Source organism: Pongo abelii, chromosome X, assembly GCF_028885655.2.
Source record: "Pongo abelii isolate AG06213 chromosome X, NHGRI_mPonAbe1-v2.0_pri, whole genome shotgun sequence".
Lineage (NCBI taxonomy): Eukaryota > Metazoa > Chordata > Mammalia > Primates > Hominidae > Pongo > Pongo abelii.
The window spans coordinates 10,131,957-10,144,024 of record NC_072008.2 but is presented as its reverse complement, the minus strand read 5'-3'; the positions used below and the strand labels follow the sequence as shown (position 1 = coordinate 10,144,024).

Sequence of the window (12,068 nt, the reverse complement as noted above, 5' to 3'; positions counted from 1 at the left end):
GCTCTGAGCAGCTGGGAGGCCGCCACACGTATCATCCGCCAGGGCGGGAGGCCTGAAGGAGGTGCGCATCTCTCTTTCTCCCCCGGATGACACACCCAGCCCGGCAAACGCCTCCCATTTGCTACTGACACTGCAGGTGAGACAGGAAGACTGGGCCCAGCTCTACAGCTGGCACAGCTCAGCCTTAAGGCGCCAACCTCACTCTCTCTCTGCACCTGGCCCACGCCGGGTCTCCCAATGCTGCCAGCCTGTGCTGGGGGAAGGCTCCTACCATGTGGCCCCATACTTGCAAACTGCAAGCACCCCTCCAATGAAGGGAGGTGGCGTGGAGAAACGGGCCCTGTGTGTACCGGCACAGAAGGCCCAGAGCTACAAGAGCCCCACCCCCATGCGATGTGCGTGCCAGTGCTTAGCACATGTGGATGTGCTTCTCCGGCCAAGGACATTTAGCGGCAGATTCAGGAAACACACTTGGGGCGATTAGGTCCTGGTCGAGGGCTCTGAGTCCCAGGACTCAGCACCTGGGCTGGTCTCACGAGAGACCCCCATGTGAGTCAAAGCTGGTCCGGCTTTGCTGTCCCCGCCCTTGAACCCAGGCATCGGGGCTAACACTGGCTCCATGGAGGGCTGCAGACTTGTACTCAGGGGCCACAGCACCCGTGTGTCCTGGATTTCCACATGGTGACAGCAGCCACAGTCAAAGGAGCGTGGGTGTGGGGCCCTGAGATGCAGGCGACATTTGTGGGGCCAAGTCCTCCCCCCTTCACAGAGAAGCAACAGGAACTCCCAGGTCCTCCTATGCAGAACACACATACAAGAGTATCGGGGGTGGAACAGAAGGAAATGTTTAGCTGAAAACAAACGCAGCCGTGCAAGAGCACAGTAGAAAACTTCAGCTGCACAGTCCCTTTCACATTCAGATTCTCCTCACGGTTGATTCTGGGTGAGGTGACAGGGCATGCCACCATCTCAGGCAAAATGAAATTCACCTGCCTAGGACTCTGAGCTCAACTCTCCAAACACCACCGCTTCCCTGAGGCTGCCGTGAGACCCTGGTGCCAAGCCACAGACTTGTCTCCTATGAAGATGACCCATGAACATACAAGCACAAAGGACGCCCAACAATACACCCATCGTGAAACAGTAGGAGTAAGAGCATCTGAACAGATCCAATCATCCAAGCGTCTATTAGAGTCTCTGTGGAGCCGCTCATGTGAGCTCCAGGGGGCGAGACTTTAACACGTGGGGGAGGGGCTGCTCTCCAAAGCCCAGCTGATAGCCACAGAGAAACTGCTGTTAAGTGTGGAAGGCAGGCCCAGCCTTTGACACAATCTGCAATCTCACACAGCAAATGGAAACCAGGACACACGGCACACGAGGAAAGGCTGAACGACTCAGTGCCGCCGAATACCAAAGCCACCATGCTAGCTTTGCATGTCCTGCGTGGTGAAGGAGCCTCAGGACAGACGCACGACAGGTGGCCAGCTTCCCAATGCCAGAGAAGAGCAGGCTCTCCTGGCTGGAAATCAAGGTCGGAGAGGAAAGCAGTAGGTGGATACCCACCATGCTCACCACGTCAGGAACAGGGAATTCTTCCCCCATGCAACAGAGCTGCCCGGGCCGGAGCGGGACCACAGCCTGCTCAGGGCACTGTCCCACAAAGGCAGGTGAAAGCACCAAGCACCAACTTCGGGAAGGGTGGGGCGTGGGGGGAGGGGGAGGTCACCCATCTTCCCTCACTCCTTCCCCTTTGTCAATCACCTCCTGCTTCGGAGCAGAGGCTCCAGAGACCCAGGGAGCAGAAGGGAGTGCCCCCCCACCGCATGCCCCTCCTAGGCCAGGGAACATCCAGGCAGGAGAGGCTCTGAGAGATCATCAGGAACACCCTCCAGCCACACATAAGCCACCCTGTGGAGTTTTTCCAGCAGGCTTTCCGCTGGAGGTCGTGTCCCCGCTGACCCACCTCTCCGTGGCGCCCTGTGCGGAGGTGGCCCGTGCACGCCGCAGCTCCTCCTCCAGGCGCTCCCGCTCCTCCTCCAGCCGGGCCACATCTCCCGCGGAGCGGCGCTGTGCAATGATGAGCTGAAGCTCCTGCAGCAGGGCCTCCTTCTCCTTGATGAGCTGCAGCCGGTCCCTGTCAGCCTCGGCCGTGCCTGGCCAGGACTCATTGTCAAGCTGGGCCAGCTGCTGCTGGATGTTGGCGACTCTGCAAGACAGACCGGGAGGAAACAAGGACATCAGCAGACTGAAAACGTCGTCTTCACACCTTCTCCATGTCTCACACTGATTCTGTAAACTCCTTTTGCCAAATAAGTAGTGAAATGATTGCACCAAGTGACCCTTACACTTGAAAGGATATGGAAACAATGTCCTAAAAAATGGTGCAGAAGTCTTTTCCTGAAGCTCCCTTAGCCTGAGATTCGAGACGACAATAACCCCATCGTGCCTATTCCGAAGAACTGACAAAAAGGCCAGCAGCCCTCAACATGCCCATACTCTGGGCGGCTCAGACTCCTGATTTCCTACATGAAACTGTCCCAGAGCAGGAGGGAGTCTGCTTGTTTCTTCTGCCCACCCTCATCAGTAGCTAAACAGCATGCTGGACCCCCAGAAGTGCTGCCGGCCTCCCGCCTCCTCAGCTGTGTCTAACCACTGTCAGCCGCTTTAGCAAAGTAACAAAGGAGAAATGCACTCATCATCTGGCCTCCTGAAGGGAAGACCTTCGAAGCCCCATGCTCCATGTCTTCTGGTTCTGTGTGCTCCTTCCTGCACCAGAGCCCCTGGCCATACATGAATTCAAAACACCTTGCAGAGAGCAAGTGGGCACTCGACAAAAGCTGAGTGCATTGAACAGTGAACAAACACGCCTGCAAATATGTGAGAGGACGAGAGGCAGCCCTGTGAGCATGGATGCTGGTGAGAGATGACCTGGGTGGGTGCAAAGCGCAACAATCCTCAAGGTGGAAAAACAGACGCTCCTATCAGTTTCCATGCCTCGAAATTTCCAAGTGTTTGCTTGGCAAACAGACTGCATTACTTTTTGTGTCATGAGGTGCTGCTGAATGCAGATTAAGTGAAACAGATGTGGCCTGTATTTTTAAAGCATCCTTTAAAAGTAAGAGTAGAATGTTTTAAGCCCTTTAAGTAGGGTTAAAGATGAGGGATATGTTTCCAGGGAGAAACTAGGAATGGCAAACTCAACCTGAACCCCGTGCTGTGGAGGACATAGTTTGGCATACTCGCCCAAAAACAAAATCCAAAGGCTTCTCTGAGATCACAAAGAGCTGTGAGAACAGGGAAGTGGCAGGCACACGTGGCCCTATATCCTCCGAGGGAGATGCAGGGCAGAGGTGCTCCTGAGACTGCCTCCTCCTGTGCCCACGGTCCACGGCACTAACCAAGGCTGGCTTCCCACCTGCTGGGTCTAGACCTCAGAAGCCTTCTCTACGCTATGAGCCATGTGGATATCCCCAATTGACTAGCATTGCCACACATGTTAAAACCTGCCACCCAGCCCTGAGCCAAGTCAGGCTCCACCTAAACTAGACACGAGCACACGGACTCATGAGGATCAGGCATGACTCCCTCTCTAGCCACCAAATGAATCTGAAAGCCCACAGTTAAGGAAAGAAACAGGTACACAAGTTACAGTTTAAATGTATGCATTTTACTCAAGTCCACTTCAACGAGGTAAAGACACTAGTTGAATGTCAGTAGCTTTATTAGACAAGTTATTTTCTAACTTAAAACTAATGTCTGGAAAATGTGTTGGAAGATGGTGCCAAACCATGTCACCAGAAAAACTAATGACAGAGGCAGCTGAACAGGGCTAGGACTCCAACTGGGCTTAAGCATCCATCTACGTCTAATTAGTGTAATTAAAATTTATGGCAGTCATATATCCAAAGCCCAAGGAAAATACACTCCAGGCAAACCCACAAATAAGTCAGTGCTAAATCAGACATTATATCCAATGACATTTCTGGAACATTCTACAGTAGACCAAGACAAGTTAAAAAATAAATATAAAAGATGAAGAACAATCAGCAAATCTGTGTCCTCATACTTTTTTTCATTTCCATTTATCTGATCCACAGGAAAGTCTATCTGAGCCCAGCTAAATTTTGCCTGACCATTTTATACTCATACTAATTATCATACATATAATATAAACAGAAGTATTTTACAAAGCACTCCTTTTGAGTTTTCTGAGCCTTAAATATGAAGAGATCAAGATTCCATTTGAGTCTGCCAGCTCTAGGTTAGCTGCTAGCCTACAAGGATTCAAGCTGTTGAAGGTGGCGGAAGATCCAATTCCAGATAATCACAACCTTTCCAGGAAAATCTCAAGTAATATGCACTATCAGAAAAAAAAGAATGAGGAAAAAAATGAATTATAGGAGGGAGGAGAGGCAAAGGGTGAGTTTCAAAAGACCTGTCTGCAGCAGGCATAAAGAAACAGAACAGCAGCCCAAATTAAACCATGTCCTGTCACTTCCCACAGCTGGCAGGAAAAATATGCAAGGACATATGGCAAGGGATGACCTCTCCAGCAGAAACAAAATCTGGATGAGGTTGACTTCTTGCAACCCATCTGGAAATGTTTGGGCTGTGCTGAACACTAGGCAAACATTTCTGTGCCTTCGAATTGTGGGGTTTAATAATAAAATTTCAAAACAATGCAACAATGCAAACAATCTCATCTTCATTTCAGAGCTATATATGAATCTAGAAGAAACTGGAACATATTGGAAAGTTCAATTTCTTTCTTTGTCTGCATTTTCTAGGTGTGAACATTTGGGGCCTGCTTCAGCAAGGTCGAGAGAGGCACATCTGTCTGTCTGTCTGTACTGGAAGCCAAAAGCACTAGGATTCCTTCAACAATCGATTGTTCTTATATCCCCATGAGACAGACAAGACGGCTTTGCCTTTAAAACCGTGTGACTTGTCTACCTTGCCGTGGGCCGGAAACAAGCCATCTGCACATCTGCAGGGAGTATCTTTAGTATGTTAGGTTTACTTGAAGAAACAGACTTCCTGCCTAAGGCTAAACACAGATGTACTGAGTTTCAACGCACCTTCTTCTACATCCACGCCAAACAGCTGATCCACTGGTTGGAGCCTCACTCTTGTGAGTGCTGTTGTTCCAATTTTGGGTATTAAAGGAAAAACACTTTCCAGAAAGGCTTTTCTTTGAAATATCATTTCAGTGAAATTAAATACATGGAAGTAAAGCAAGGTCATGGTTAAAGTTTGCAAAAAAAAAAAAAAAAAACAACTTTCCCGAGTTTTTTGTAAAGAGAACTAATAGCAGCTTAAAATTAGAGAGGATTTTTTTTTTTCTGTGAGTCAACTATATTCTTCAGTGATTCTTATTTTTGAGGGGTAATGTATTTTATGGCCTATATAAAATCTCTCCCAAATGCCTTTAAAAGCCTTAAAATATATGTCCCCGTGTCCTGATAGTGAAGAAAGCAAATGTTCAATCAAGCATGCAGGTTTCTTATTTATTATGTGTTTCCCAAATTCTATTCCCTGAGCAGGTCTAATGTAGACAGACATAAAATATGAATCATTTTTCCCTTATGATTTTTGCCCAAACACTTTTCTGTTACAACCCAGGCACCATTAAACCATGCATTTATGCCACAGAAACTATTTAGACTCTCACAATTCACATGAAAATCTTAAATACGATTTGCATTTTTATAGGAGAACAATGCACTTTCAATAATAAAAAGTTCTGAGGCATATCAAGAATAATCCCTAATTATTTGAATTTATACCAAAAATCTGCAGTCTACAATATCATTTCTCATGTTCCTAAAATCCTGCTGCTTTCTGGAATAGCAAGCAGAACTCTGGACAGCCCACGGTCCTATCCCATGGTGATGAGTCATGAGGGATCCCAATGGCACATTCCAGGACGCGGGGTTAGCTTAGAGCCTCATACCTTCAGATTGCAATTACGGCTACAGGTTCGATACTTCTTACATTTTCTCTTAGTTTTCTTGTTGTAAATACCCATTTAAATAAAAAGCAAAGGTTAAAGAAAACATCAGCTGAGATGTAAGTCAGATGGACAATGAAATCACTTCAGCTGATTGAACTAAACCTGCGTCCATTCTACTCAACTCTTTATGTCAGAAGTTTGAGAAGTCTGAATCTAGAATATGTGGGATAAGAAAGGTCTACTAATACACCAATATCTCACCCCATCCTCAGCTTCCCAGCCCTGACATCTTCTCCCTTTGCAACAGACAGATCTTCAGAGAGCAACTTCATCAAATAAAAAGCAGTGAGTCTACAGGCTTCTTCGTGTTGACCAGAATAGGGAAGACAGAGCCGCAGTGGCAAAGATGCTTTTCCTTATTTCTCACAACTGTGCCCCACCCCTAAAACCCAGATAGGAAGTCATTTGAGAAATGAAAAAATCCAAGTGATTGATCAAATTCAACTGGAATCATAACACTACACTGATCCCCGACAACTGATGAACAGCAGGACTGATCCTGGCAACAAAAACTAAGAGGCAGAGAAGCTGGATGGACCGAATGTTTTGTTCCTATCTGGACTGAGAGTGTTTCTATGGTAACAGCTACAGTTTGTGCACAGTTCTGGAACAAGCGCCCTTAAGTTAAACATAAGGAACCATCTGCGTCATAGGGATTGCTTCAAGAAGACTTGCTCTTTCAACTTCACTTTTAAAATTTCTGAAATTTTAAACTCAGTAGTGTGAATATTCCTACCATTAGGTCTGCCTTGGGAATCCGAAGAGGCGTTCCTGAGGCAAGGTGCAAGCAGTCCTTTTGGTACACTTCACAGGACCCACAGTTAAAAACACAAAACTAGTCATCATGATAGTGGTCGTTTGGCCAGAGAATTCTCTAGAAATCACACCACCACTCAGAATTATGAGTTCCACTTCCACAAACTTCCTTTAAATCTGAATATATATGAAATCCAGCTGTGTGGGGTGGCTCACACCTGTAATCCCAGTACTTTGGAAGGCTGAGGCGGGTGGATCACTTGAGGTCAAGAGTTCGAGACCAGTCTTGGCCAACATGGTGAGATCCTGTCTCTACTAAAAATACAAAAATTAGCCAGGCATGGTGGCACGTGCCTGTAATCCCAGCTACTCAGGAGGCTGAGACACAAGAATCGCTTAAACCCAGGAGGCAGAGGTTGTAGTGAGTCAAGATCACGCCACTGCACTCCAGCACTCCAGCACTCCAGCCTGGGTGACAGAGCGAGACCCTGTCTCAAAAAAAAAAAAAAAAAAAAAGAAAAGAAAAGAAAAAAATCTGAACATATATATACGAAATCCCTCATCGTCCAGAATTCGGCATTTTTGACAATTTCCCACGTCTTAAAAACAATCTCAAATATATATGTGCAAGGAAAGACCTCCAAAATGCCTAAGGCATAAAATTCTCCACTATTCAGAAGTGGCAAAGCACAGGAGGTTCTGCAGAGGATATACATGATGGTTTACTTTGTGTGTCAACTTGCCTGGGCTAAAGCTTGCCCAGATAGCTGGTAAAACATTATCTCTGAGTGTGTCTGGGAAGGAATTTCTGGAAGAGATAAGCATTTGAATCAGTGGACTGAGCAAAGAAGATCCACCCTCACCAACGTGGGTGGGCACCGTCCAATTCATTGAGGGACTGAATAGAGCAAAAGGGTGGAGGAAGGGTGAATTCTGTCTCTCTTCTTGAGCTGGGACATCCACCTTCTGCCCTCAGACACCAAAGCTCCTGGTTCTCAGGCCTTCAGACTCTGGGACTTACACTATAACCACCCACCCACCCCACTCCACACCCCACCCCACCCCCAGTTCTCAGGCCTTCAGACTTGGACTGAATGAGACCACCGGCTTTCCTGGGTCTCTGGCTTGCAGATGGTGGGACTTCCTGGCCTCCATAATTGCGTGAGCCAATCCCTATAATAAAACAATCTCTCTCCCTTCTCTTTCCTACTCCCACTCTTGTTGGTTCTGTTTCTCTGCAGAACCTAATACAGCAGGGAAGGTAAGCTTGCAGGGTGAAATGATTTCAGGAATGAGAGCTGGGAGATTAATGTCCAAGGGCGAAGTAGCAGAACGAAAAGATGACACTGAATCGTGGCACTAATCTAATAGAAGTTCACCTGGGCAAGAGGAAAGGGCACATGATGTCCCTTAGGCTTGGAATGAGGGAGCAAGGAAGAACACATTATTCTTTGCTAACACTGCCAACTAAGAGCAACGTGTTCTTTTCCATGCTTTGGTGGGTTGATGGGGGTACATGATGCCTTCCTGCTCATGGCATACCACTTCTCCAGGGATGGTCACAGGGATATCAGAGACATTGTGTCCCAGCCTGATGAAGGGGGCCGAGGAAGAGACCATGGACGGGACCTCAAAGCCACCATGCTTTGCCTGTGGTACTCAGCACCTGGCGCCTGGAATGTTAATGTTGAATTCTTGCCAGAGAACCACTTGCCACTGCTCTCTCCCCAAGTCTATATCGTTCTACTCTCGTGCCTCACTTAGAGGCAGTCCAACAGAACACTCAGAAAACACCATTGTAGTGAAATCGCTGATCTGGTGCTGGGGAGACCTGATAACATCAACCCTTCCTAGCCTTCCGTCTGTCTACAGGGATGGGGCAGAGGGGAGCCAAGACTATCCTGACAACGCTACCAGGTATGTAAAGTCTAGGGCCTTGTCCAGGCTGCTGAGGGTTATGTGACCTACAGCTGAGTAGTTCACATGGCAGGCATGCACTTACTGGTCAAGCCTTAGCTATAGTAACCAATGTGGAATGACTGGAGGCAGAAACAATCACACCAAGGGGACTGGAGACGTGCACCGCCGCATCTGGGAACCAGAGCCCAGAGGGAGCTGCAATCAATGACTCAGCGAACTGCAATCTCCACTGCGGACTCCACCGACAAGAACACTTCATGGATGTTTCTAAGCAGCTTCAAGTCCACTGAAAACACCAAACTCATGGTCAAAACCAAGATCTGCCTTTCAAATGACCCTCCACTTTACTGTGAGCCTCTGGAAACCCTGTTTAGGGCCATCCTCCTCCTTTAATTCCAGGGAGAGCACCATCTCTGTCACACTTCCCCCAGGCCAGTCCAATTTAAGAAAGGGGATGTGCTGACGGCAACAATTTAGGACTGCCAGCTTGTTATTTTGCCAAGTAAAGACTTTTGGAAAAAACCAATTCACATCAATGATCATCATCAGTTAATTAAGAGAAAGATGTTTTAACAGAAAAAAATATGAAAAAATGTATATTAAACACGTATTATAAATATAATATATAAAAATATATAATAAATATGCATTAAATATATATAAAACATATATAATATATATTAAATATATTATATATATTTATATGTATATATGTATGTATGTATGTATCTCTGAGAATGAGAGGCTTCTTTGAATGGAAAGCAGCGAGTTGGCTTTAGGAACACCTGCCGCTGGCCCTCCTTTTTCCCGTGCACTGTGGACCAAGGACACCTCAGGCTGGGCTTGGGAAGCAGAGGCCTGCCTGTCGGCCAACGATACCATTCCCTTTTCGTTCCTTCACAGCCACTGGGCCCGTGGACATAAGTGTCTTCTCAGGTGTACTTCCTCTTCTTGTTTCCTCCAGCCCCAGCCATCCTCTCTCAGACCTTTTACTACACCCCTCTGGCCAGTCTCGTCCTCGCCAGGCCTTTGATTGGACTTCCTCAGGCTCAGTCCTGGCATCTCCTCCTTTCTCCCTGTGTTCCATCTCCCAAGGTGAGCCCAGCTGCTCGGTGACTTCATCTCTACGCCATCTGGGTTCCTCAAATGGCCCTCCTCCACATACCACCATCTGAATGGCTCACACTTAACCTTTCCAACTCAAAGGTCCCAGCATGCCCAGCAATTCTGACCCCTCTTCAGGGCATCATGGCCCCCATGCCGTGGCCTGCCTCCCTGCTCACGCATCCTCCATTCCAGCCTGGCTGGCCTTTGCTCTACAATTCCAGGCCAGTCCAGCTGCTGCAGAGTGACACCTCACCCCCACTCTTACCTGAGAAAGCCCATCCCCAATGGACGGCGACTGGAATCCCAGCACTCCTTCAGGACCCAACTCCAATGCCATTTTCTCCAACCCCCAAGGAGAGGATTAATTATGGAGTTCAAAGGCTAGCAGCCCTCTTGAATGTCCATGAAGGCCCAGAACTGTTAGTCTAGCTCGGTGTGTTGACGTATCACACCTTGAACATAGTCCTTGAAAGGGAGAAACAGTTCCTTGCCTACCTTAGATCCCTAAAGGCACCCATGTCTTGAAGCCCTTTCCCTTCTCAAGTCAAGGCGAGAGACCCCAAGGCTCACACCTGGATGGAGGTTTGGGGAAGGGACCCAGGAGCAGAGCAGTTGGCCTGGAGCTGACCTGGCCCCGCGACTGCCCTGGCTTGCCCAGTCCCGGGGGCAAAGGCCAAATAGCAAATGCAACCACACGGGACCCTCATTTACTCATTCAATAAATATTCACCAAGTATGTAGCTGCTGGGCTTACAGCAATGACCTACGATCCCTGCACTCATGAGGGTTATTTACGTTTTCACAGGGAGAGACAGGCAGTAAGAAAGTAAACACTGGTTAAGTAATAACATTTGCTCAGCCAATCAGGGGGACAGGGGTGAGGACAGGGTGGTGGAGTTTTATTCAAGATGGTCAAGGAAACCTCTCTTAACAAGGTGATCAAAAGGAGAGGTCATGTGACAATTTGGAGAAAAGCCACCCCATTCCAGACAGAGAAGACAGAACAGGCCAAGGGCACTGTATGAGTTTGCTCTTTTCTGCCCCAAATTACCACAAGCTTAATGGCTTAAAGCAACACCTATTATTCCCTTACAGTTCTAGAGGGCAGAAGTCGAAAATGGGTCTACAGGGCTGCGTTCTTTCTGGAGGTTCCAGGGGAAAATCTGTTTCTTTGCACCTTCCAGCTTCTAGGGGCTGCCCATGCGCCTTGGCTCCTGGTCCCACATTATTCTGATCTCTGATTCCAACCTCACATCTCCTTCTCTACTGCTGACCGTCCTGTCTCTCTCTTATGAGGACCCTTGTGATGACACTGGGCCCACCTGGATCATATAGGCTCATTTCCCCATCATCTCAGGATCCCTAATCTAATTACATCCATGAAGTCCCTTTTGCCATGGAAAGCCACATCTTCACAGGCTGTGGAGATCAGGATGCAGACGCCTTGACGGACCATCATTCTGCCAGCTGCAGATGCTAGGTCAGGAGTTGGCTCGGTGGGACTGAGGCCCGGTGGGAGGCCCGAGGGGCTGCTCAGTGCAGGCATGCTTGCACATCTGAGGAACATCGAGGGGCCGATTGGCTGGAGCAGGGTGAGCAGGGAGCAGGCTGATGCCTGTGAGTCAGCAGGCAACCTGCTCATGTAGGCCCCTTGTTGTCCACGCATCGTGAAGATTCAGGAGCAAGACAGGAAGAAGCCCCAGGGCGAGGTTTCTGGACCTTGGCACCGCGGCCATGCTGAGCCGGGTAAGTCTTTGCTGCGGGGGCCATCCTGTGCACAACAGGATGTCAAGCAGCCTCCCTGGCCCCTGCGCTAGAGTTGGGACACCTAAACATGTCTGCAGATACTGCTGGAGGTCTCCTGGAGGGTGAAGGCCTTGCTCCCTGTGTGGAGCCCCACTACGCTAGTGGGAAAAGGATAGGCAGCACCTGTGCAGGCCCACCCAGGTGGAGTTTAAAAGAAATCTCTGATTTTTAAATGCTCCAACACAGCCCACAGAGGCACTTCTGAGATGCCGCTACTGTCAGTGGAAGGTGGACCTTCCTCTGTAGCTGTGGTGCATTTCCTAACAAGGTTCTGGCCATCTTGAAATAATACGGTATTTTCTTCAAAAGAACTGATGAAGTACCATGCCTGCCCCTTGAATAATTTTCTTAAATACTCGACTTTTCACCCAAATGTATTATCCCAATATTTAGACGGTTACTCACCATATACTGACACCATCTCTAGAAAACACAGAAATCACTTGCTATGTTTGGTAAATGTCAC

At 48.2% G+C, this 12,068-nt stretch overlaps 1 protein-coding gene across 3 annotated transcripts in view; it reads right to left on the bottom strand.

The window, feature by feature from the left end:
• Positions 1 to 12,068, bottom strand: part of WWC3 (WWC family member 3) — a 128,202-nt gene that overhangs the window by 32,658 nt on the left and 83,476 nt on the right. For all 3 annotated transcript variants that reach the window (XM_024240837.3, XM_024240838.3, XM_024240839.3), the window contains exon 9: positions 1,964 to 2,206. In XM_024240837.3, the coding sequence (XP_024096605.2) occupies positions 1,964 to 2,206 (243 nt within the window). The remainder of the gene's footprint in view (positions 1 to 1,963; positions 2,207 to 12,068) is intronic.